Raw genomic sequence first — 24184 nt, 5'->3', positions numbered from 1 at the left:
CCTCCTCTCTTATCTGTGAGTTTGTGTGAAAACCGAAGGTTACAGGAATGTCTGTAAGACATTGTTTTTGTTCAGTTTCACAAGTGTTTTGCTTTGTTGGCATTCAGTGGTTTTAACAAGAGAAAATAATGAAAGCACATAAAACCTGTAGCCATCTCCAGTGGGACAGAAGTCAAACAAGAGAAAGCCGATGTCTTTGAGCTGACTGAGCCACAATAGACAGGTCTTAACACAGTAAAGAATTCCACAGATTGTGTTAAAGACTGTCAAACCTACCTCACTAACACCAATTAACTGGGAGATATGGGGATCTTAGACTTTGGATGAAAGCCTTTCTTGTCCAGATGAAAGATCACATCAGCTTTGAAAGAAAGCTACAGATGTCTGTGGGAAAAAAAAAATCCCTCATCCATTCAGCTTGTTTTTCAGTGAATTTTGAATTGCTTTGTCAAGAAGAACAAAATGACATCCCAGCTGGAAAATGTGTCAGATGTTTCATTAAAAACAACTTGAAGTCAGGAAGGTGGTAACCAGCTTAGAGGGACTGTTTGATCATTTCCCAAGACTATGTTGCTTTTGAGGAAAAGCAGTATTAAATCATTCTCTCTAATCAGTTCTCGATTTAAAAACAAGCAATCTTTAACAAAAAAACCCACAAACAAAACCAACTAACTGTGCTCTCCTGCTTCATACAAGGACATCATGGCATCAGCACATAGTGCATGATACAGCAAACCACATCCAGGAATAGTGACCTCACTGTGCTGTAACTTACTAAAAAGGTTACAGTGGTTATCAACCAAATTGGCTTAATAGTGTTCCATAAAAAGTTATGTGAATAGTAAATTTAAATATATTTGATGCATTAGTGGAGCAGAAAAGCTTACTGGAAAACAGCATCTGACACCACGTTCATTGCCTCATTCATTTTAGAGCAGAGATGAGCTGATAGCTTTAGAGATTAATACACACAAGTGCTGCATTGCTAGCAAGGAGCAGACATTTTAGGGAACATAAAAGAAATGCAGTCAAACCTACTATGGGCTGGTTTGGGGACAGAAAGGGCACAGTTAGTGTCAGTCAGTGTCACATTTTGCCAGGGTAGGGGTGCAATGTGGACTCATCCTCTGCTTGTCACAGTTCCTCTCATGTGCTTGTGTTTTAACTCTGAGAACACAGCCAAGAGACATGAGAGCTCCTTTGATATACAAGTGGATCAGCAAGATCAAGTTATTTCAGCAGTTTCTGGGAAGGATTTTTAGGCAAGCTTCTACAGAGCACTTAAAAATGCAAGATGTCAAGATTAAACTGCTGGAGCAAACGGAATGGATCCAAGCCCAGACATTGACATAAGGAGGTTTTATAGCTTAGGAAAAGGTACCCAACAGCTGTAGTCTGCTAGAATAAATTCTGCTGTGCTGTACAACCTACATTATCATCAGAAATAGTTTTGCCTCTGTCTTCTGACTCTGGACAATATTTAGACTTTCTGTAGAAATATATTTTCCACAAAGATGGGTTTATACAAAGCTAAGGAAAATAAGCACTCCAAGTTTTGGTGAAGTATGAATTGAATTCAGGGTCCTTTTCTCAGTTTCTCTCCTCTCTCCTCTCAGACTTGGAATTCACCTGTGTGCAGCAATCTTGTTTTAGACAGACATCAATATGTCAAAGGCACATACTGAATACTGCAGAATGGAAAGCACAAAATGGCTCAAAAATACAAGACCTAGATTTATGGCTCCTTTGACCTGTGTGAGAATTAAATATCTGCATCAGAAATGTGCAGAACAAAATCCTGATTTTCTACTTGTTTTGAAAAGAAACAAGCTTTCAGGTACTGTGAGCACGTGCTTATACAGTGTTACTGCTGCTCATTTTTGCTTTGATTTAAGACTACAAGAGCAGAAGCAAAAATATTCCAGCCTTTTAAATACCAATAAAATGTGTGAATTTTCTTATAAATTAAAAAAATCCATTAAAACACAGTCTTGGAATTAGACATATAAATATTCTGCTGTAAACAAGCCAGTTGACTGAGCAAAATAAATTTATAAATTTAGGGGAGAAAAGCAGCAGAAAACAATAAGCATTCATTGCCTTCAGAAACCAAAGTGGATAAATAGGTTTAGTCATGTCTGTCCCAAGAGAGTCTCAAAGCATGCATTTTTTTTTCAATGTAAAGTGCAAAGAATTGCATTGCATTTTGAATTCCATTTTAAAACTAATTAAAGGTTTGATTGTACTACTTCTTCTGTGCTGGAATGCATGTCAATACATATTCAGCTTAAGGCATGTGCTCAAGGAGAACTATCCAAGCACTTAACATCATTAGCTGTGATTTCATGAGCTTTGCTGGATCTGGGCTGTAATGTATAGAGCACAGTACTCATCTTGCAAATGAATGACAAAAATTAATGTCATCTAGGCAATTAATGAAATGGATTTACTCCAGATGTAAGTTGCTATATTTCAGAGCAGCTTCCTTCTCATTTAATATGAATATTGAGGCTATTTAAGTCAGATATGCAGTGTTACATGGAAGATTTCCGATTTTGCTCACAGAGGCCCCAGAATAGCATCATAAAAATATATTTAGAGGCCAGCTTGACTAATGGGGATATTTAAAATCTGTTTTGATATTCTTTCCTGTCCATGCTATATTTTTGTTTGCTACTATATTTTAGGTTAATGTCATTTGCAATAACAGTTTGTTAGGTATTTTGATGGAAAGCAAAGATCTGAAAAAGCAAGTGACAATTTTGATTCCAGTTTACCAGGCAGGCTTCCTTTCCTCATATTTCCCAGTTATATGCCTAAAAAGCTCTCTTAAATAAATATCTCATGCCCCCATGTGGTTAAATGGAAACACTACTGAATAAATCCTTTGGCCTTTCCCTCTATTTGCACACAGCAGTGCATGCCCAATGGAAGAAGGTGGACAAACTGTGTAAGAGCCTAATTTAGATATTATACCGATAATAAATGTATACAAATAAACAAAATATAGAAAATTCTGAGCTGTTGTAGGAACTACCATAGACTAACCTATGATAGACTGTATTAAAAGCTTACTAAAAATGCCTCACCTGAAATTGCAGCATATATTGCACTGACCAGTGCTTGGAGGGCACCAGCTGCAATCCACTTCTTAATGTCTAGGTATCTTAGGGTTTTTTATCTATAGTTTAATTAAAATATGCCCTAAAAATAACAGCTTATGTTCTGAATCAGTAGATTCTGTGGCAAGGAGGTGGATGTGTCAGCTTTTTCCCAAAGCAAATGTCCAATCTTAGGGGTCTTGGCAAAGCAGATATCAAAATAGATTTTTTGGTATACTTCTTCACATCCCAGACTCAAGAAAAAGAATTATTATCATGTGTCACATCCAGCACTTTGTTGTTTACAACAAAAAGAAACAAAGAAGTCTCCACGTGTAACTGATCCTATGACACTACAATGCTAATTTTCTAGATTAGAATTAGTGGTAATTCAGTATTTGTAATGGAACACCTTTTCAAAAATTCATATTCATCTGAAATTGCAGTCCTGCAGACATGTCTATTATACACCCCTTAGTCTGCGTGTGGAGACGGGTTTGGTTCCTTTTGGCCACACACATGCTTTTTGACATGCCAGAGAATCACTGAAAGTTGTACTGAAAGATGTTAATAGAGACACTGAGTTTTTCTAAATGCCAAGGTCAGTACTTCCATCAAAATCAAAAGCTTCTGGGTATCCCCTACCTCTCTATTCAAACACTTAGCCCTCCTAAGCAGCTCCCCAGAACTGTTGCCATATTTGTGGTGCCTTCTCTCTCAGTACTCAGGGTACAATGGCTTGATTGGCCAACTGTGCTGATTGTTAAATGCTTCTATTCATTTATGTGCACTAAGTAATTGGCACCATCACCTGTGGAGCAGAATATGGCTGTGATGCTACAGCAGACAAGCATATGACCCTTCAATTACCTGCCTACTGTGCCCATCCCCTTTTGCTGTGACTGCCTCTCTTCCACACTCACAGCTAATCAAATTAGCAGTTATGTCCATCTGCTCTGGACCAAAATCCATGGCATGGTGCTAGGGTGGGATCAAGCCCAAGAACTGTTTCTTCCTCAGTGCTGGCAACCACCTGTGGTGATCCACACTGACCTCCCCTCAGCCCTCCATTATGGTCACATCCTGTGTAAGGGGCTAGTGGGATGAGCTTTAATTGAGAAATTAATATACAGCAGGAGGGCAAGAAAGAGAAAGAAAAATATGCAGGAGTTTTACAGCTGTTTGTCACACAGAGATGTGAAATTCGTAGTCATTATGTTCTCCTGCATCCAGACAAATAGTTGTTAAATTAAACAATCTTTAAAGAGATAAAGAGGTAGAAAATGAGCTTCCTTCCTCTGTGCCCAGCCTGTCAGCCTGCTCCTAAGGAACAATTTTAATTTTTGCTTCAAAAACAAATGCAAGAGTATCAGGGACTATATGCTAGGACTAGGTGACCATTACCAAGTTCTCCAATGATGTACTGTCATAAACAGGAAAATAAGCAGCTCTCTACTGTAAAAAATTACAGGCCTGTAATTCCACCAGGGGATTGTGGTGAAATCATAAACTATAAGAGGAGAGCTCAAGTGGCCTTATACAGTCACCACAATGCAGCAATGGAATTATAGCCCTATAACTCAAAATTTACTTAGTTCTTATACTCAAGAGCCAGGAACTAAGCTTTAGGTCGACATCCTGCACAGACTGTCCAGATTTGCTCTTCTCCTCCTGTGCTTTCTGCCTCTGATTCTTTTGCTGCCCTGGCACCACACATAGCTCTCATTTCTCTTAGCACTTCTCTTACAATGCAGCAATCACCACCAGAACTTTTGCTTTTAGGACTAAAACTCCTTGGTTTTGTCTTTTTAGAAAATCAGTGCAAGGTTCAGGGAACTGAGTATCAAATGAACTGACTTGGCATTTGATAAGGATTTTGAGGAACAGCATTCTATTTAAAGCTCCTGATGCCCAAGCTGATACGTCAAGAATTTAAGAGTGACAGTTCCAGGCCATTGTCAGCCCATCCCAGAAATGTTGGACCTCACTGATAACTCTAGAAGGACCAATAAATGGTTTTTACTCACAAAGGTTTAGACAATGCTCTCAGACTCATGGTGTGAATCTTAGTGTGTCCTCCACAGGGCCAGGAGCTGGACTCAGTGATCCTGATGGGTCTCTTCCAACTCATCAGATTATATAATAAATTAGACACCCCAGTGTAACAGTTTTAAGGCGTTCTCCTTCAAAGCAGAGTGAGGTTGAACACAGCTGTTTCAGTACACATGGGCCCCAAACTAGCACATCAATTAAACCTGAGTAATCCTGGTGTTTTCCTCTAGATCCTTTTATTTGAAAATGGCACATCCCATCCTGTATTCAGGTTCTAGATTTATCCTCTCAGTGCTTTTTTTTCCCCTTATTTATTTCTTCAAGGGCTTTCCTCATTCAACTGCCCTGAGATATCACAGATGAGTGCTAGAACATCCAGTACTGGCTTGCACCTTACCATCCCCAGCCTTCCCCCAGAAACTTTCTGAGTCACACCATAAGGATCAGATCTTCACAAGAATCTGTCCTCTGCATTTCAGATGAAGAGGGAAGCACAATTAAAAAAAAAGACTGAGAGGGAGAGAAAGTAGGGGAGAAAAGTCACTTTCTTCTTTGTTTCACAGGGCCATAAGAATTTCAGTGCTAAAGCAGCCAAACTGTCCAGCAATATCCAGTAAAAGTGCCAAAGAAAGCTGCACAAAACTGGCAATATTTGGGCCACTGTCTGCACTGTTAATCTTGCCTCTTTTCCATCAAGTTGGTACCTCCCTTCCCCAGCCCTATTTCAAGCAGCTGAGAAGCTCCTGACCCTCTTCCTGGGAGGTGGCCCTGGCAGGAGGCTTGCTTAAATAAGCTGGACCTGCTTCTCCAGCTTTGTCAGTAAAGGGCTTGTAGTCTTTGTCTTACTCCACAAAACACAGGTGTTCTACCTTAATACCTTTCCTCTCCTAAATTGTTTATGTTTTTCCCTAGAGTGAAAATCAGTCCCTGCAACCCCCAATTCAGCTAATACATAATTTAATCTTCAAACTCCTATGTTTATATACAAGACACAGGGGAACTATTCAAAGAGAATAATATTTCTGAGAAAAAAAAAACATTCTGAAAAAGGGGAGAACAAGGAATGAAGGTATTTGTATCTATAACTAGCACAAGTTCCAAACTGAAAAAGTGAAGGGAAAACATGGAATAATGAATCTATTAGGAGGCCCTTGGTTAATTGTTAACTTGAATAAAATCTACTAATGATTTTTTAAAGTCCTGAAGGAGTTTTTAAGGCATAATTTAATGTTGCATTTTTTCTCATGCACTTTCCATTGCTGCCTGTGGACTCTATATTTAATCAGATTTCTTGTTCTTGTAAGACTTTATGAAGTCCTTCTTGATTTGCAGCCAACCAAAGCACTTTTAATAATGTATGGTAAAAGAGTTAAATTTTTAATAGACAAGAATGGGCAAGAGTGCTACAAGCTACAGTAGATTGGTAAGTATGGTATTACACTCTGCAGAGTAGTTAGTAAAAAGGAAGATATTTATGTCTCAAATGTATTGAAAACATGTTTATTTTATTACTAACACAAATGTATAATTGAAGAACCTGTCTAATCTGGAATTATTGTTCACACCTTATTTACCAAGAAGACAAAGTTGTTTTCAGCTTGTTACCATAACAGCTCAAGCCTCTCATTGTCTCTCATGCTGTCCTGCTGCTCCAAAAGCTCAAGGAAAAAAAAAAATAAATGTAAAATTACACATCTATAGCCTGTATGCAGGGAATCAAGGGGAGGAAATATCTTCTAACAGTGGTGATTAATTCATAGGAGTTAACCTAAAAATGAGATTACTTGTACCTTTATATTTTTATGCATTTGTCCTTAGTTTACTACCACCCAACTAACAGGAAAGCTCAGGTACGGGAAAATGTGGTTTAAAACTGAAGGTCTGATTCTGCAAATCAGAGAGAGCTGTTTTATGAATGTTATTTTTTCATACCAAGCTACAGTACACAAAGAATGGGGCTTTCACTGTGGAGTAAGTTCTCCTTTCACAGTAGAGTAGGTTCTCCTATTCTGCCAAACCCCAGAAGATGCCTCATTAATAAAGATCAAAATTATCACTGTGTCCACAGTAAATTTGCAGATGTTGAGGCTTTATACCTGTTGTATTTCAGCAGAGCCATTCCTGATTTGGTTCTGGTTTTCTAACAAAATGTGGCAAGTCTGTTTCTCAGTGCATAAGTGTGTGTCTGTCAGTCACCTTTGATAACTTTCAAGTCTAGCAGTCAAGTTCAGTCAAATTTGGCAGGGAAAAATCTCTCTGAAATAACAGGCACAGCAAGAGAGGATAGAGACATTGCTCACAGGGACATCCTACAGTAAGGTTAATCCTTCCTGGACCTCAGAGATTACCCACTGTCATTTAATATTCAATCAATAAGCTATGGGAAAGCAAGCTTCACTGGCTCCCCTGATCACTGAAACATTTATTATCAGTATGAGAGGGACACCAGGCCTACATCTGCATACAGAGCCAGGGTACTGAGTGGAGTGGAGATATATCTATCTACTTAGGGTCATACATATTCCAGGCAAATACTCCTTGCATTGTACACCAGAACTGAAGCACAGCACAGCAAAGCAAACACAGCCCCCTGCATGCCACAGGAACAGGTGAAAAATGAACAGAATTGCTTGCCAATGATAAGAGTTGCAAATTTTTAAATCTTCTTACTTCAAAATGAGCCATAGAATAGGTCATATAATATATAATGGCAAAATGAATACATTATGAATGATTTATCATTATGGAAATGCACAGATGCTTATTGGTGTCATGAGTCAAATAACATGCAATTTTCACACAATATGCTGTTAATAATGGATAAGAATTTATAAGTATATTCTCATATGAAAAAAGAGCAATATTAAAACTTGTTCTTTCACTGGAATCAAATAACTGTGCATGGAGTTGCTTATGAAATTGAGCTACTTTTGCCATTACTACTAGTTATATATTAATGTCAATTTTTTTAAGTAGATATCCATCAACTTGTCACAGATCAGATCCACATTACTCTTATACCACTAAGCCAAAATGCTCTTACTTATGTGCCAAAATGTGCCTACCTACTTAAAATGAAGGGAAAACCAGAAGCAAACACTACCTTGCCCTAGTCTCTAGTATACACCAATGGGTACACTTAAATTGTCACTGCCTGTGAGGCTTGTTTCACATGTAGATGGCACTGCTCATTCCTATTGAACTGGGGAATTTTAAAAACAGAAGTCCAGTTATGTTAAAGTCCTCTGAATAGCTTGGCTGACTAGTGATGTAAGATGGAAAGAAAAACAAGCGTAGGACCAGAGGCAAAGAACTCAAAAATTATTTTCAACAACACCCAGAGCTGTTTCCCCTCCATGTGCCTTGATCCCTTTGTGCATCAAGCACAAGCAATTACAGAATAAACACCCCACTTCTACAACCTAATGTATCACCAACAAATGTGTCTTCTCTCGGCCAATAAATAATTTTAATTGATCGTGACAGGATGCCTCAGCTGCCTCAGTTGAAAGTCAGCTGGGCCAGCTAATGCTGCTGCTGAAGTCATGATCACATTGATGAAGAGCACTCACGTTATCCATTCTGGTACTTGAGCAGTAGGGTCTAACCAGTCCTTCCTCAGGAAGGTAATGAACAATCACTGTAATTTCTTGACTTGAAATTTCCAAGGAGTTCCTGCTGTAGAGCCATCAAAGGCAAATTAATTCATTAGAAAGTACAAAGACACACAAATCCCTGACTGCCTGGCCTACAAAACACCTGAAAACCTCACTTTATGTTGATTAGAAAATCAACATACATAGGAGACAAGCTGAATGTCAAGAAAGCCTGATTTGGCATGGACAACAGGAATACATTTTCTTTTTCTGCCCAGAGAAAGCACAATTTGTATTCATGCCAAACAATGTAAGAGAGAACTTTTGGATCTTGCAAATACTATTTAATTTAGAAGGCAAATATTTTCACAGAGTTAATTGCAAGATCATTGATCAAGAGAGGTTCATAGACCAGCAGCTAGATAAAAGGAAGGCCCAGTGGTAAATGACCACATTAGATGGATATTAGAGTATGAATTGGGTTCTTTATTGTTATTGTATGTCCTTATTGTTACCATAAAGTAAAGGAACTTGGAAAATCTCTCTACTCCCACAGATTGAAGCCCCCTGACATGAGGCTCCAGAGAGACAGGAATCCACATTCAGCCCTTGGTGAAAAGAGACAGTTCCTGCCCCTGACCTGCCAGAGCACTAGGAGGACATGGGCTCCTTCTAGAGGTCTTCTCCAGTGCTGTTTTATTCCCTCTGTTTTCCAAAGAATTTGACTCAGATTTGCAAATACCAAAATTTTGGTATCCCCAGAATTCTATTTCCCTGCCATGAATATTATTTAAAAACAGAAGACAAGTCACCTACTCTGAGAAAAGGACTCATACCAAGGCACTCTGGGAACAAATGCATCATCATGGATTCTTACATCCCTGCATGCATGGTTTATGTGTGCTCATACAAGCCCTCTTCATGAATCACTACTGGTACAGTATCTTTTCCCTCCCTATCTACCACATCCCACTCTAAAGCACCTTGTAGAACAGTCTCAGAGAATGCAAGGGGAACCATTGCCCCTTGAGATGACACAGAACTGTGCTTACTCTCATCACATGAGCCAGAAAAGGGATCTTGCAGCCCAGAAAGCCAACCATAACCTGGGCTGCATCAAAAGAAGTGGGGCCAGAAGGTGAGGGAGGTGACTCTGCCCCCGACTCCACTCTCATGAGATCCCACCTGAATTATGGCATCCAGCTCTGGGCCACTGACATAATATGGACATGGACCTCTTGGAGTGAGTCCAGAGGAGAGCAATGAAGGTGATCAGAGAGTTGGAGACCCTTTCCTATGAAGACAGGCTGAGAGAGTTGGGGTTGTTCAGCCTGGAAAAGGGAAGGCTCCAGGGAGACCTTAACCACCTTTCAGTACTAAAGGGAGCCTACAAGAAAGCTGGAGAGAGACTTTTTACAAGGGCCTGCAGTGAAAGGACAAGGGGAAATAGCTTTAGACTTAAATAGAGTGGATTTGGATTAGATATGGGGAAAAAATTCTTCATTGTGAGGGTGGTGAGACACTGGAACACGTTGCCAAGAAAAATTGTGGATGTCCCATCCCTGGAAGTGGATGGCCAGCTTGGATGGGGCTCAGAGCAACCTGATCTAGGGGAAAGCACCCTCAACTATGGCATGGGGGGTTGGAACTAGATGATCTTTAAGGTCCCTTCCAACTCAAAACCATCTATGCTTCTATGGTCTTTGAACCCAACCTTTTATGCTATCAGACACGGCCAGAAGGATTGCACACCACAAAGAAACAAGGAGTGCAAAAATGTAAATGTAAAAAGGTAAATGTAAATGTAACAGTACAACAGCAAAGGAAAGTGACATACAAAAGCCAGTAAATCATTAAAATACACTCTTTTCTCACAGGAGCTCCTAATTATCTTACTGATACCATACTCATCTACTTTAGCAATTTGATGGTCTCTGTCACATAAAAAAGGAGCAGAACCTTAGACCCCCTCTCCATCTGGGGAAGTTCATCTAAGAGAAACTGTCCCCTTTTCACTTCCAGCTCTGTCAATGGGATTTCCTCCTGAAGGCTACTTATGGCTTTCAGGATCTCAGTTTCAGAGAGGTAGAAATGACTGCAGGCATGCACTTATCAAAACAGCCATTTTTAAATTAAAAACTGAGGTTAGCTGCAAATCTTTCAGCTTCACTGTGCAGCAAAGACAGTAACACACTGTCAACAGATAAACAGTCCATACTATCCATACTGCCCACAGCATAAAAAACGTTCTCTTGGGACTACATTGCTAGTGCTGTGATGGAATGGACATTTTACAACTCTGCTGCTGAATTGCAAAGTAACATGCCTAGAGTCCAATTTTCAGTGTGAGCACTTAATGCAAGCAATCAAATTTCCTCCATATGGGGTTGATTTTAAGCACTAATTTAAAGCAGTTCAAGAATTTAGGAATAACAAGTGGAAGAACAACACAATATGTTTTTTTCTAATATTAGCCTGGTTCACCAGCCTCTCTAGCAACCAATTCAATGTGTGCTTTAAGGGTAGGTTTAGTCTGCATCCTGAATCTCCTTCTGGGACAGAACATGCACGGGCAGTCCAGCGCTTTCACTGTGTTCAGCTAAGTGGCAAATTAAAAACCACTGCTGGAAATTTGGCCTGAAAAATATAGATACAACATAACCTTTGGAATTTCTAAAAATTTACCTTATGGTTAGGGTTTTAAAAGCATGTACCTAACCCATTCTGAATGCAAATTAATATGTCAAATTTAGAGCATAGGCATTATGTACATCAATAGATGATGTTGATGCATAACATCTCTTAGGATCTGATCAACAACTCCAATACACAGCACTTGATTTTAATGGGACAAATGTTTCTAGGTGTACATAAGTATAAACAAGCATTCTGTGGTCCAAAACGATTGTTTAAGCAGAAGAATGCTTACATGGGGAAAGCTTCCTTTCATAGTTCTTCTGAGGACACCGATACAAAAGAAAGAAACAAGGTGATTTTGTCTACTAGTGATGGAGCATTGTGGCTATTGTACATCTCTACTCTTGTGGCTCTCAAAATTAGCTAATTAAGACATACTTCACCAGAACAAAATATTTGTAAAGTCAGCGTGTCCCTAACAAGGAGTTATGTTGTCTAAGAAGCTTCACAAAAGAAATTCCCAACATTCTTCCAATATATTAAAATTACTTCCCTAATTAATACTGGGAATTGGAGCTTTAGAGACTGATGTCATGGTGAAAAAAAATTTGTTTTGTTTTCTGATTATATAAAAAGATGGCAGTTTTATTTTCTGTACAGATTCTGAGCTCTCTAAGTAAGCTTAACTTGAGAAAAATGAAAGTCATTTCAACCAAGTTTATTCTGTTTGCTTTAGCTACAGTGGTCTTTCTCACATCAAACAGTATGTGCCTAAACGAACCAATGAAGTCCAGGCTGCAGAGCAGAGAAGACAGTGATGATAAAGATTATGAGGTAAGATCTGTATTACTGTGACACTGTTTGGGGGAACTGCGGGTGAGATCTTGAGCACACTGGATTTTTTTGGCACCGGCTGTCCTAAACTCATTCCACAGCATTCAGCATTACAGCACTAGCAGTATGAAAAAAGCTTGTCAAAAGAATTTTCAAGAAATTCCTTTTCTCAAACACATGAGTTGATTGTGTAAATCAACTCATGTTCCAATTTTTTTGCAGTACAGCTTTATGATTAGGCTGCAACTTTTTCTGAAAAGTTTCTTACTTACACAGTGAGTCCTCAATTAACATTCCTGTCAGGTGTTTTATGTACCTAATATAACAGATTATTAATCCAAAATGAATAAAGGCATGCTTGTAATACTCAAAGAATAATGATAAACAGAGAACATTTTAAATCTAATATACTTAATGGCCTTAAAATTTTACTCTGGAAATTGCCTATAAAAATTTCTTTGCAGGGTTGCACATTTATTATGTCTCAATAGGTGCCAAATGAAATTTGCACGCTTCATCTGTATTATTTTTCATGTTTTCCCTGCAAATGCTCCCTAGGAAATGGGAGCCAACCCCTCTTTTTGACTTATCATCATTGGTATAATAAACATCCTTCAAAACAAAATACAAATTCAATTATGTTAGTCAAATCCTCTGGACTTAGCTCACTATCTTTTATATTCTTCAAGAAGCAGTGTGCAGGTGCAATCAGAGGGATAGTTTATTTAAAGTTTTAACCATGAAGTATGAACTAGAATGGCTCATTCCTGTTCTCTGCCAGTAACTGGAGAAGCTCAAAGGAAAGACAAATAGGGACAAGGAAGTGAAATTATGATTAGGAGCGTTTGTGTCTTTGACTGAAATTTAAATCCATATTTTTACATACTTGCAGTTAAGTCCTGGAAACTTATTTTTGTCACAAAAGTAAGTTGTTCTCAATATGCCAAGGGAAGAACACTGCTCTATAAGAAGGGTCATACTGATAAAGCTCTTTTTCAGGCAACAGCTGCCCTCAGCATCATGACACAGGTAATACACTAGGCTCAGTTCTTCACTGTATGACAGCATAGATACAGAAAGTGTGTTTTCTGTTTGTTGCACAAAAAATTGAGAGCCCAGGGCAACTTCTATGCTCAAGGCCAAAACAGGCATGATGTGAACTTGACCCAAAAGCTTTCCATTCACTTCCCTGCCCGATGGCCTGGATGGATATTGTGTCCAAAGCATCCACCCAGGGCTGAGGAAGAAATGAACTATACCTTCAGGTAGCTTGGTCCATCCTCCTGTTCATCCAGACCAGATGAGTACGAGTCTGGGTCTGTGTGAAGTCACAAAATATGTTCAGCATCTTCCACTCCATAGGATTTCAGGTGGTGATACTAGCAAATGTGACCCTGACAGCAGGTGCTGTCCTATCTTAACTGACTGCACAGGATCTGACTCCTGGGCTCAGAGTCAGATTGACACCATTTGAGCTGAACCATTTGCTGACATTGATATGGAAATATGCCCTTGTGGTCAGAGCTCTGAAAAGGTAAGCAGGACAATGTCAGCATATGAAGTAATCCATATGAAGGAGCTCATGTTACAATGGAGTTTAGCAAATAGATCTAAAAAACATTACATATTCAAAAAAATAAGAGCCCAGCAGCTTTCTAAGGAGGTATGAAATAGAATACTTTGTGTCATTGGTAGCTGGAGTAATGCCCAATAAAATGATTATATCTTTTTTTAAATTATTTTTCTTTAGATTACAGATAATATTTTGGAAGAAAAGCAGAGGAGTCTCAATTTTGAAGAAATGGAAGACTGGGGATCAAAAGATATCATCAAAATGAACCCTTTTACAGCAAGCAAGATGCCAAATTCAGTTGCTAATTTACCTCTTAGATTTGGAAGAAATTATCCAGAAGAAAGAAGCATTAAGCCATTTTCAAATTTGCCCCTGAGATTTGGAAGAGCTTTTGGAGAGAACATACTTAATCATGCTCCAAGGGTATCACACAGGCTTGAGAGATCTCCACTTGTTAAAGGTTTCAGTCAATCACTTCTAAATTTGCCACAGAGATTCGGGAAGTCACTGGCTGTCAATCTGCCTCGAGACATTCAGGAATCTGAACCAGGTAATGCTACACAAGTGTTCAAGCCCCATATTAAAATGCATATTAAATCATAGGTTAGCAATGATTAAATACAGCTAGAATTCCTCTAGGAATATTCCTAAGCATTGCAATATGAGTTCAATTTGCCAAAAGAAAGATTGCAGTTCATCAAATCAAAAAGCCTCGTAAAAAAGCAGTAGAGAATCTTTTTATAAAACCTTTTTTAATGAGAAGGTGCCAAACAGCCAAATTTTAAAATGTTCATATGACAGGATTAGATTTGATGCTTTTTTAGATCAGGTTTCATTTTGAAAAATCATATCTTTGGTGAAGAAGTTTCAGAATCATTAAAATATCCCATTTCAGCACTATAAAATTACAAACTTACCGATAAATTACTCCTCAATTTTCTAAATTTATGCAAATTAGAGTTAAAAAAGACAAAATTCCAAGCCGAATAGCAGCATTCTGAAAATTACTTTTTCTCATCCAGTTCTATTTTTTTCATATTTTCTTACTGAGACAATGTTTGAGATTTTGATTTTTCATTCCACGTTATCATGGAAAAATTTTTATGACATCTCAGAATTATTTTCAGCATAGAAAAACTATTTCCTGCTATTACTAAGAATAATTTAAACCAGCTCTTCAACAACAGTCCTTCTTATCATAACTGCTGCCATACTGGAACTGCCCATTTGTCTTGTTACCAAGATTCAGGTGGCTACCCCTGACCTCCATCTGACACATGAATAAAGTAGAAGTTCAGGCCAGAAATGATAACAGATATATTAGAAGCCAAGGTTCGCTCTCATTTAATTTGATTCCTTTCATTCCTTTCTCACTGTCTCACCTAATTATAACAGCTTTTGTTTTATTTGTCTGGTACTTTTAGGGATATGAATTCTAACAGTTACGTTAATACTGGAATGAAATGATGAAGACAGAATCTGAAAGACTTGGAAAAGCTGCAATGTGCTTTCAAAACTAAAGGTCATCCAAAGGAAATGTGTGAATTGAAATGCAAACCTGCCTTCATGTATGCATAATGTCTTTTTTTTGCAAAAACCCTTGACATATAAGGCAATGATAATTGTAGTGATTGTTGTGGTAGTTTGCTTCCGTGGTGGTCTAGTATAAATTCTATTTATTTCTATGCTACTTATGTCCTGTTGGCTGTAAAACTGAATTTCAGAACAATGGCTGTGTAATTTACAGCATTTAAAGCAGAATTTTAAAAAGCATAAAATTAATAAAGGCGCATGGTTCAAATAAAAAGAAGCCTATGATGTGAATAATAACATTGAGAAGCAGGATCAAAACTGCTGATAGCCTTTGTGTCATGAGCAGCTAAAGAAAATCAAGTGTTGAGAAAAAGCTTTTCCTGGTTTTTATGGGTCATCTTGGATATAAATATGAAAGGCAACTTGTCTCTCTGGCAGCTGGCTCCTACACCTCTTCTTCTGCTCACAGCTAGTCCAGCTTAAAACTGACATTAGAATCACACATACAAATGGGTGCCTTCAGCAGCAGCCCTTTGATGCTCAGTCTATTCAATAGCTTGGAACCAGACAATCTGTCTCCAGCTCCTGGCTCTCAGACCTGCAGGTCCCTTTGACTCCTCAGTTTCTGGCAACCAGATCACTCATTCTGCTGTCTAGCCTTGTTTAAGAGGTGCTATCAGATCACACAGTGTCCATGCACAGTGTCCATTCAGTGCCTGCCTTCTCAAGGCATTGAGTGGTTCTGTTCGAGTCCCATCAAGTGGTCTGGTAGTTCTGCTCTTTGCTACTGTCCTGTTGCCTCCTCTTACTCAGGGTTTGGATATCTGAGAGTTTATTACTTCTTCTGTCTCTTGTCTTAGTCTTTATGCTGAAAAAACAGTAACCAGATGTCCTTACATTCCACATATCTTTACAAGAACCTGGAAAAAAACCCTATCAAATTGATCAGATCAATTAATAGATGGGACAGAGGCTGAGTTGCCATTCCTCCACAAAATTAATGAGGCTACAGGAAACACAACACTATTCAGCCTGTACCTGGTGAATCTAATTCAATCCAAAGGAATCAGACTATAGTCCTGAGAATATCTAGTCTCCTACTCACTCATACCTGAAATAACAAAGAGATAAGAAATTCTAAACAGATAAAAACCAGCGAGGTTACACTTTCTGAATGTAAGCGTCCCAAACCAATCTTCGTGTTTTTCTCTAAGCCTCAGAAAACATTTTACCTAACAAGTGCTGTTGAAAGACCTGTTTTGCAGTATAACACTTGGGTACAGCAGACAAGTCCATGCTGAAGGACACTGGTCAACAAATTGTGTGTGGGGAAAGTCAAAGATCCAGGCTATGAAGCAGAAGTCTTGCCATTGCCTACCACCAGATCAGGTGCCATTTATTCCTCAGTCAGGAAAACCAGGATCTTTAAGTGATTTACAATCAAATGGGCAGCAGAAGGAAATGCCCTGAGCTGTGTTTCTGGTCCTGCAAACCTCACTGCACGACATGTGAACCAAAAGGAAACAAGATTTGTGAGAATCCCTGAGCAGCAATAGAAGCTGCCTTTTTAAGGCACATATCACCTAGCAACAGGGAAAGGGTACACATCCATTGGCATTAATGATAGCTGCTGTGGGAGGAAAGCAGAAGCCCAAACACTGGCCCAGCAGCAGGTACAATTAAGTTGTCCTCTTATGGCAAGCTTCATAGCATGGATACAGGAGGTGGCTATTGATTTATTTTCCCTTAGTACAGGAACTGCTAGCTGAAATGTACATAAAGTAGGAATTATGCTATGCTGTGCAAAATTTCTGTTTGGCTTGAGAGCACATGAGCCAAGAAAACAATCACAGGATAGTGCAACAGGAGGAGAAGGGGCACCACAGGCAACATACATTGCTCTAGCTATCACTCACTGGATTATTTATTATCCACATACAGATATTATTCATGAATTGGGAAAAAGCAAGGAGAGGACACACGTAAATCAATTGACAGACTATTGGGACTTCCTGGCATGAATTCTTGAAGGGTTCAGGAGCTACCAGCCTTCCTTGCCGTACAAGTAATATTTATGCCTGTTATTAAAGTCTCCATGCAAAAAACACCAGGTTTGTTTTAGGTTCTGACTTAAGCTTATAGAGAAGACAGCTGACAATGTACTGATTAATTTATAAGTCCAAAGGCTCATCATGGGGTTGATTTCAATATATCATTTAGACAGATTTCGTGGAGTGTAAAGTGACACTTTGGTCTACCCTCAGAAACAACCAGACTTTGGAATCGTATTTGAAATCTGTCAGTCTTAGATTCTTTTCAATTGCTTTTGCAACTGCCTTTTGCATTTTTTTAAATAAGAAAACTGGGGTATCCTTAGTAATGACAGACCACTCGAAATTTCCAAACTTTTATCAAGACATTTTAAAAATTTCTTCAAGTTTAAGAGCACCTGTTAGCAGGAATTGGAAATGCTTTCATTAGTGCACCCACAAAAGTTCATCTGGCACAGATACCTTGACAGCCATAGATGTCTGATTTGCATTTGTGCTGCTCTCCTGGTGACATAACGTAGAAGGGCCTCAGCTAGTGCCACTCAGATCTTTTGTAGACCAGAGTTTGGATGAGAAAAATTTGTGCTACTAGGAAAGAAAAAAGCAGCTTACAGTATCTTTATGTGTATTTTATCTGATGAAAAATTAATAGGGCAAAATACATTTTTTCATCTCTTCATATCTGTGCACAATGTATTCTATGCAGTGATTAGCCAGAAGGTCAGTCCTGTGGCCTTACTCAGAACTGTATCCAATTAAAATTTTAGAAAAAAAAGAAAGGGTTTCTCCTACAGTTGCCATACAAATTATCCACTTATATCCCCAGAGTTAACTGGTAGAAGAAATATTCTAGATTGGTTTTCAGAAAACTCAGACATCTCTGTAGGCTACCATTGTACTTGAAATACTGAAAAAAAAGTATATGGTTATGACAGATTTCTAAACCCAGAACTTATTAAAGTTCATTCCATCCTTTTATTACCATCCTCCAACATGCTGATAATGCATAAAGTGAAATGAAAAACAGAAGGGTATTTCCATTGTTTGCAGGTCTTAAAAAAAGGAGTCAGGTGATTAAGACAGACATAGGTCAGAAAAACCTTGCACAGGAAAATTCATTTCGCTACATCCCAAATTTTCAGAGGCATCCGAGTACTGTTTTGTCTCACACAGCAATACCTCAGGAGAAAATTATTTCTTTTCAGACTATGCTTTCAACAGGAGGCTGGATCACATGATCTCCTTTCTCCTCACATGTATTTGATACCTCAGCCACACTGAAAGAAATGTTTGAATAATAGAAACTGGAGCTAAACCTCACATGCTGCATACTGTAGCACAAATGCAGAGACAAGCAGCAATGCAATATGAGTGTTGTAGGGCACACAGAGCCATGTAGCTGTCTTTGCAAATTTGGGCATATACAGGTTACAAGTAATAGATGAAAAGTGGTTCAAAACCAGAAGCAACTATTAGGAATGCTGCAAACCAAAACTTTGCTTGGGTTTTGACCCTTAGTTCCTAAAGCTGCCCCACCTCACATGAAAGAAAACATTAAATCAGTTTGCATCACTGAGGTTCAAAGTACTTCATAAATCTCTGAGGAGCTTTATATCAAAGTTATCAGTTGAAAACAGATGTACACTTTGTGGAGATGCTTGTGGTGGTTGATGCAGGGTGGACAAAAGGAGCCTACAAAATCACCGCATCACTTCCATCTTCAGCTGGACAGTTAAGAAAAAGTATAACAAAAGTCTCATGGATGAAGACAAGGAAGATCACTCCCAAATTCTCTGCCTCTCTGCAGTGCTGGGAATGGGGATTGGGGATTGGGGTCAGTAAACCAAGTGATGTTTCTGCCATTCCTTCCTCCTCAGGGGGAGGACTTCTCACACTATTCCTCTGCTCCAATGTGGAGTCCCTCTTCCTGGAGACACTCCTCCATGGGCTTCTCCAGTATGAGTCCTTTCCATGGGCTGCACATCTTCACAAAGTGCCACAGTGAGTCCCTGCCATGAGGTGCTGTCCCTCGGGAACACTGTCCAGTGTGGGTCCCCTGCAGGGTCACAAGTCCTGCCAGCAAACCCACTCTAGCACAGGCTTCCCACATGGGTCACAGCATCTTTCTGGCCTGGCATGGGGTCCTCCATGGGGTGTAGGGGGACAGGCTGCCTCACCTGGGCCTGCAGGATACAGGGGGATCTCTGCTCCAAGACCTGGAGCACTGTCCTGGATTGTCAAGCAAATTGTATTCTATTTGTCATCTGTACGACAGTTGTCTTCTGTTAAGTGGGCAGTTTTCCTTATCTCTTCCAAAACTGGGGAGACATCTGCTGATAACAGGCTATTGAATGTCACTGCATGACTGATAAGAACTATAGCATCCCTTGTGAGATGCTCTGCCCAGAGGGAAGAGCCAAGCATTCTACCCAGATATAATCTTGAGATTCTGGAACACCAGCACAGCTTCTCCACTGGATTTCTCAGAGGAACAGCTGCCTCTTCTTCCAGTGGATCTTCAGAGGAAGACTACACCCTTTACTACAGGATCTCTGCTCCAGCAGAACCACACCTGACACTCCAGGAGGGCTGCAGCCACAATTCCAATTGGACTGCTACAAACACCCTGACCCACAGGGTGTCAGGTTGTGTTCTGACTCAGTCAGTGTTGTTCTACTGTACTGCATTGTTTATTTTATCTTTTTATTTTCTTCCCTATTTAAGAACTGTTATTTCCTGCTCCCATATTTTTTGCCTGAGAGTCCCTTAATTTAAAATTTATAGCAATTCAGAGGTGGGGGGTTTACATTTTCCATTTCAGAGGAGGCTCCTGCCTTCCTTAGCAGACACCTGTCTTTCCAAACCAAGACAAGCACTTCTTATTTAGATGAATTAGTGAAGGAGAACAGAGGGAAGCTTTTAAAAATCATCTGCTTCTCTTAGCTGCTTAACTCTGCAGGTACTTAAAATACATCCACATCTTGGGGCAATAAATATTTGGAATTTATTCTATGGCAAATATGGAGAAATTTATTTGTAAAAGAATGGAGACAAACTTTCTTTGAACTCTGCTGTTGAAGAGAGTGGCTCAAGAAAAACATAAAAGCACATGTTTGGTGTTGAGCTTGTCTTTGAGTGCAGTTACCATTTTGACTGAGTACCTATTTGCCTTTAGAGACCATCATAAATTCTGAGAGGTACAGGTTTGCCTGTCCCTCAAGACATATTTCAAACTAAAATGTACAGCCCAATTCAGCAGCTGATTTCTTTTGGCAGCTATGAAAGAAAAGTCAGAAGTTTAATTAAGATTCCTGGGAAGAAATTAAATACCAGTGGAGGTACTGCAGAGCAGCCTACAGTGTAGTTATACTGGGATCACATATGGCTTATGGACTCTTGAAAGAAGTGTGAACCCAGGTGATTCTGAATTGCTCTTGATGTGCCAGTCTGAGGAAAGAGCAGGGGAGGGGAAAAGAGCAGACATTTTTCAGAAGGTTCTTCCTGTGTCTGCTCAGCCTCCACTGCATGTTTCTGGAAGTTCTGTATTTCAAGACATTTCCTACCAGATATGTTCTTGCACACATTTTTACTGCATATGATTTTATGAATCCAGGGGGGCCCTGGAGGATTTCAGAGCCCACCCCCATCTCAAATGTGTAACTAGTGATAAATTCTTTCTGGGTCTTATTTCCCTCTGCTGCTAAGTGCAGATGATGCACAGTTTTGCACTAGCACAATATGTGCAACAGTGATTTTCTCAGTTAACCTAGAAATCACCAAGATGAGGATACAGTAACTTGGGCTGACTGAAAAGGAGCACAGAGGAAAAAAGTTTGCAGGTAATGTATAAAGTCATGAGGTTTTTTCCCCATTTTCCAGGATGTAACAGAAAAATATTCTCATTTGTTAGTATTATTTGACAGTGAATAATCTATTCTTGCTTTCTATGATACTTTTCTCTTAAATCACTATTGCATTATATGCTCTTACATGCGTGCTACAAAAATTATTGTTCGGACTGTTTCTTGTAACATGCAAGTGACAGGTTCATATTCTGGGTTATGACATAAACTAGAAGATTTTTAAGTAATTAATTTGATAATCAACTATTATATTCAAATGAAAGATATACATAAATACATTTTATACAGGAAAATTGACTCGGAGATACAAAACATATGTCTCTTCTCTAAAGTAAGAGCAATTTGCAGTTATGGAAATGAGATTCAAGTCTGGAATTCTCATCGATGCAAAACTGCAAAATGGCTCGTGGCCACGAGAGGGCAGAAATAACATTCCTTGTAAAGCCTGATTTTGGGGAGAATCGTGTATTCCCTTATAGAACCTGGGATGTAAATTAGCACGGCAAACTCCTGGAGGAGTTAGAAAAAGGAAACTAAAGCATTAGCTTTACAAAATCTATCTCATGAACTTTAAACCTTAACAAGTCTGGTCATGTCAATTTTCTGTCTTTTAATAACCATTCCTAGAACAAATAATTTTTTTTAAAAAGAAATTACAGTGGCATTTGACATAAAGCATGAAGAGATAATTTGTTGCAGTGTGTCTTAATCTGCCTATCAATTCTTTATAACTTTTGCCATTTAACACCAGCTTAAGGATAAGAATATGTATAATTTCTCACTTCAACAAACAGCTTGCTTTGGCTCTTTTTGGATCTGTGAAAGGCCACTAAGCTAATGAAGGGTCTAGAACATTTCTCATATGATGGAAGGCTGAGCAGGAATGGTGCAGCCTGGAGAAGAAAAGGCTCAGGGAGGATCTCATCAATGCGTACAAACACTGAAGGGAGGCTGCAGGAGAAGAGGGAGCCAGGCTCTTTTCATTTGTGCCCAGTGAGAAGACTGAAACATCTGAACATAAGGAAGCACTTAGCCTGTGAGGGTGGCTGAGCCCAGAGAAGGTGTGATAGATCCCTCCTTGGAAACATGGTCATAGGCAGCCTGATTTAGGTGGCCTTGCCAGGTGACCATCAGAAGTCCCCTCCCACCTCAAGCATTCTGTGATTTTATGATATCCATCTTTCCCTTGCTTCAGCAGCACAGGACATCCACTGTAGCCTGGTAAGGGAGCTATACAGAGATGTATCAAGGAACTTCATCCTCCCAATTAGTTTTTTGCCAAAGAAATTCAGTAATGTGGAGATACAGGTGGCAGTGAAACACACAACTAAGGTACTGACAGATTTACACATGGGGGATGACCTTTTTGTGTAAAGATTCAGAGTCTAGAACTGATGTCCTAAGCCTTTTTCTTCCAGTCAGCACACCCTCTGTAATAACAGCTGAGGTTACTCATTCCCATTGTGTCCTAAAATCACAACTCTAATTCTTCCATAGTATATTTTTGGAAGGAAATAACAGACATTTTTCAACAGTTGAGTAATTAATGCAATGAAGGAAAATATTCAGCTGAGCCCTTCCAAACATTCAGCTCTAGAGTAAGATAGAGCGTGAAAAAGACATACTGAAATAATTATTTTTTTAGAATATATTAAACTTGTGAACTCTGGAAATCACTGATATAGCTGTACACTTGCACATGGCACAAGCATTAAAGCTCAGTTCACTTTAATATGATGGCCAAGTTATCCAGGTTAAAAACAAATCAGTGGTTCAAAATCATAATAAACCAATTACTGGCTCAACTGGTTATTAATAACACAATAGTGCATTTAAGACATATTCAAAAAAGCTATTTATGTTCTATCACTTGCCAAAAGACATGCTTCCAGCTTTTTTCACACTGCTTTTTCCAAGAAAAGTAGGACCTCCAGCTAGTTTTGCTCTCACTGGTGAGAAAAAACAACAGAAAAAACCACTCTTTTCAAATGCATCCATTTGTTTTGCTGCCAATTCAAGCCAAACAAAAAAAAAAAAACCATACTGAGAGAAAAGGTCAGCAGAAGGAAGTAAAACAGATCAAAGTCTATCACCATGTCTGTCAAACACGGGAAGGCAAAAACATCCAGCAAGCCAACTTAACCAGAATCCAAACTCCACCAGTGGTGGCCAGCTCCAACTGTTTTGAAGGACGGTGTGAACATCCCACAAGATCTTAGCAAAGAATATTGGTATCTCCAGGAATAGGAATAAAAAACTGGCACTTCATGGAAGTCTTGCTGCTGTGCTGCCTGCATTACTTGAAATCCACTAGGCTCAGCTAATTTGTCAAGAATTGAACCAACATCCACATGACTTCATTAAATTCTTCCCAATCAAATTTTCTGTAACAAACTGTCTTGGTTTGTGGCTGTATTTATTGCTTTATTCAGGAGAGGTAATACTGCACATGACCTACATGTGTGTGGGATCCCAGCTCCCAGGTGTGCTCTAACATCCTTCCACCCCATTCAACAGTTAAACCCCTGCTGGCATCACCAGCTGCCTCATCCTGTGTGCTGCTCCCCAACACCTTCTTGCTGTGATGTCAAACACTGCCAGAACACAGACCAAAGCATAGTCACTGTGCACTGAATAAGAAGGTAAGCTTATTTCAGAGTTCAGCCCTACAGTTTCCTATTAATGCTTTTCTTCCAAAGAGACAGACAATAATGGTTGGGAAGAGAGGGGCTGATCTCCAAATACTGTCTCCTGTGTTGGAATAGTATTTCTTTAGGGTTCTGTAAGCACAATATTTGTTACATTTAGAAATCAATTTTTACTTCAGTGTCATTTCTCAAAATAATCATGTATCATTTTCCTATACCTTCCTACTTCCTCCCACTGGGAGTTTTTCCTCAGCAAAGCCTCCCAGTGGGATAATTTGTTCTCTTGATCATGGATT

The 24184-nt window shown here is 39.2% G+C and overlaps 1 protein-coding gene across 1 annotated transcript; it reads left to right on the top strand.

Annotated features, from left to right (window-relative positions):
* The first annotated feature begins 12059 nt into the window (after nt 1-12059).
* Nucleotides 12060-15603, top strand: NPVF (neuropeptide VF precursor). Its single transcript, XM_036406477.2, has 3 exons — nt 12060-12220; nt 13971-14343; nt 15218-15603. Exons 1-3 carry the CDS (start codon nt 12083-12085, stop codon nt 15223-15225), a joined length of 519 nt encoding a protein of 172 aa, XP_036262370.1. The 5' UTR covers nt 12060-12082; the 3' UTR covers nt 15226-15603.
* The last annotated feature ends 8581 nt before the right edge of the window (nt 15604-24184 follow it).

Source organism: Molothrus ater, chromosome 1 (assembly GCF_012460135.2).
Source record: "Molothrus ater isolate BHLD 08-10-18 breed brown headed cowbird chromosome 1, BPBGC_Mater_1.1, whole genome shotgun sequence".
NCBI classification, from domain to species: domain Eukaryota; kingdom Metazoa; phylum Chordata; class Aves; order Passeriformes; family Icteridae; genus Molothrus; species Molothrus ater.
The sequence above is the reverse complement of the archived record's forward strand: the minus strand, read 5'-3'. Positions and strand labels throughout refer to the sequence as shown.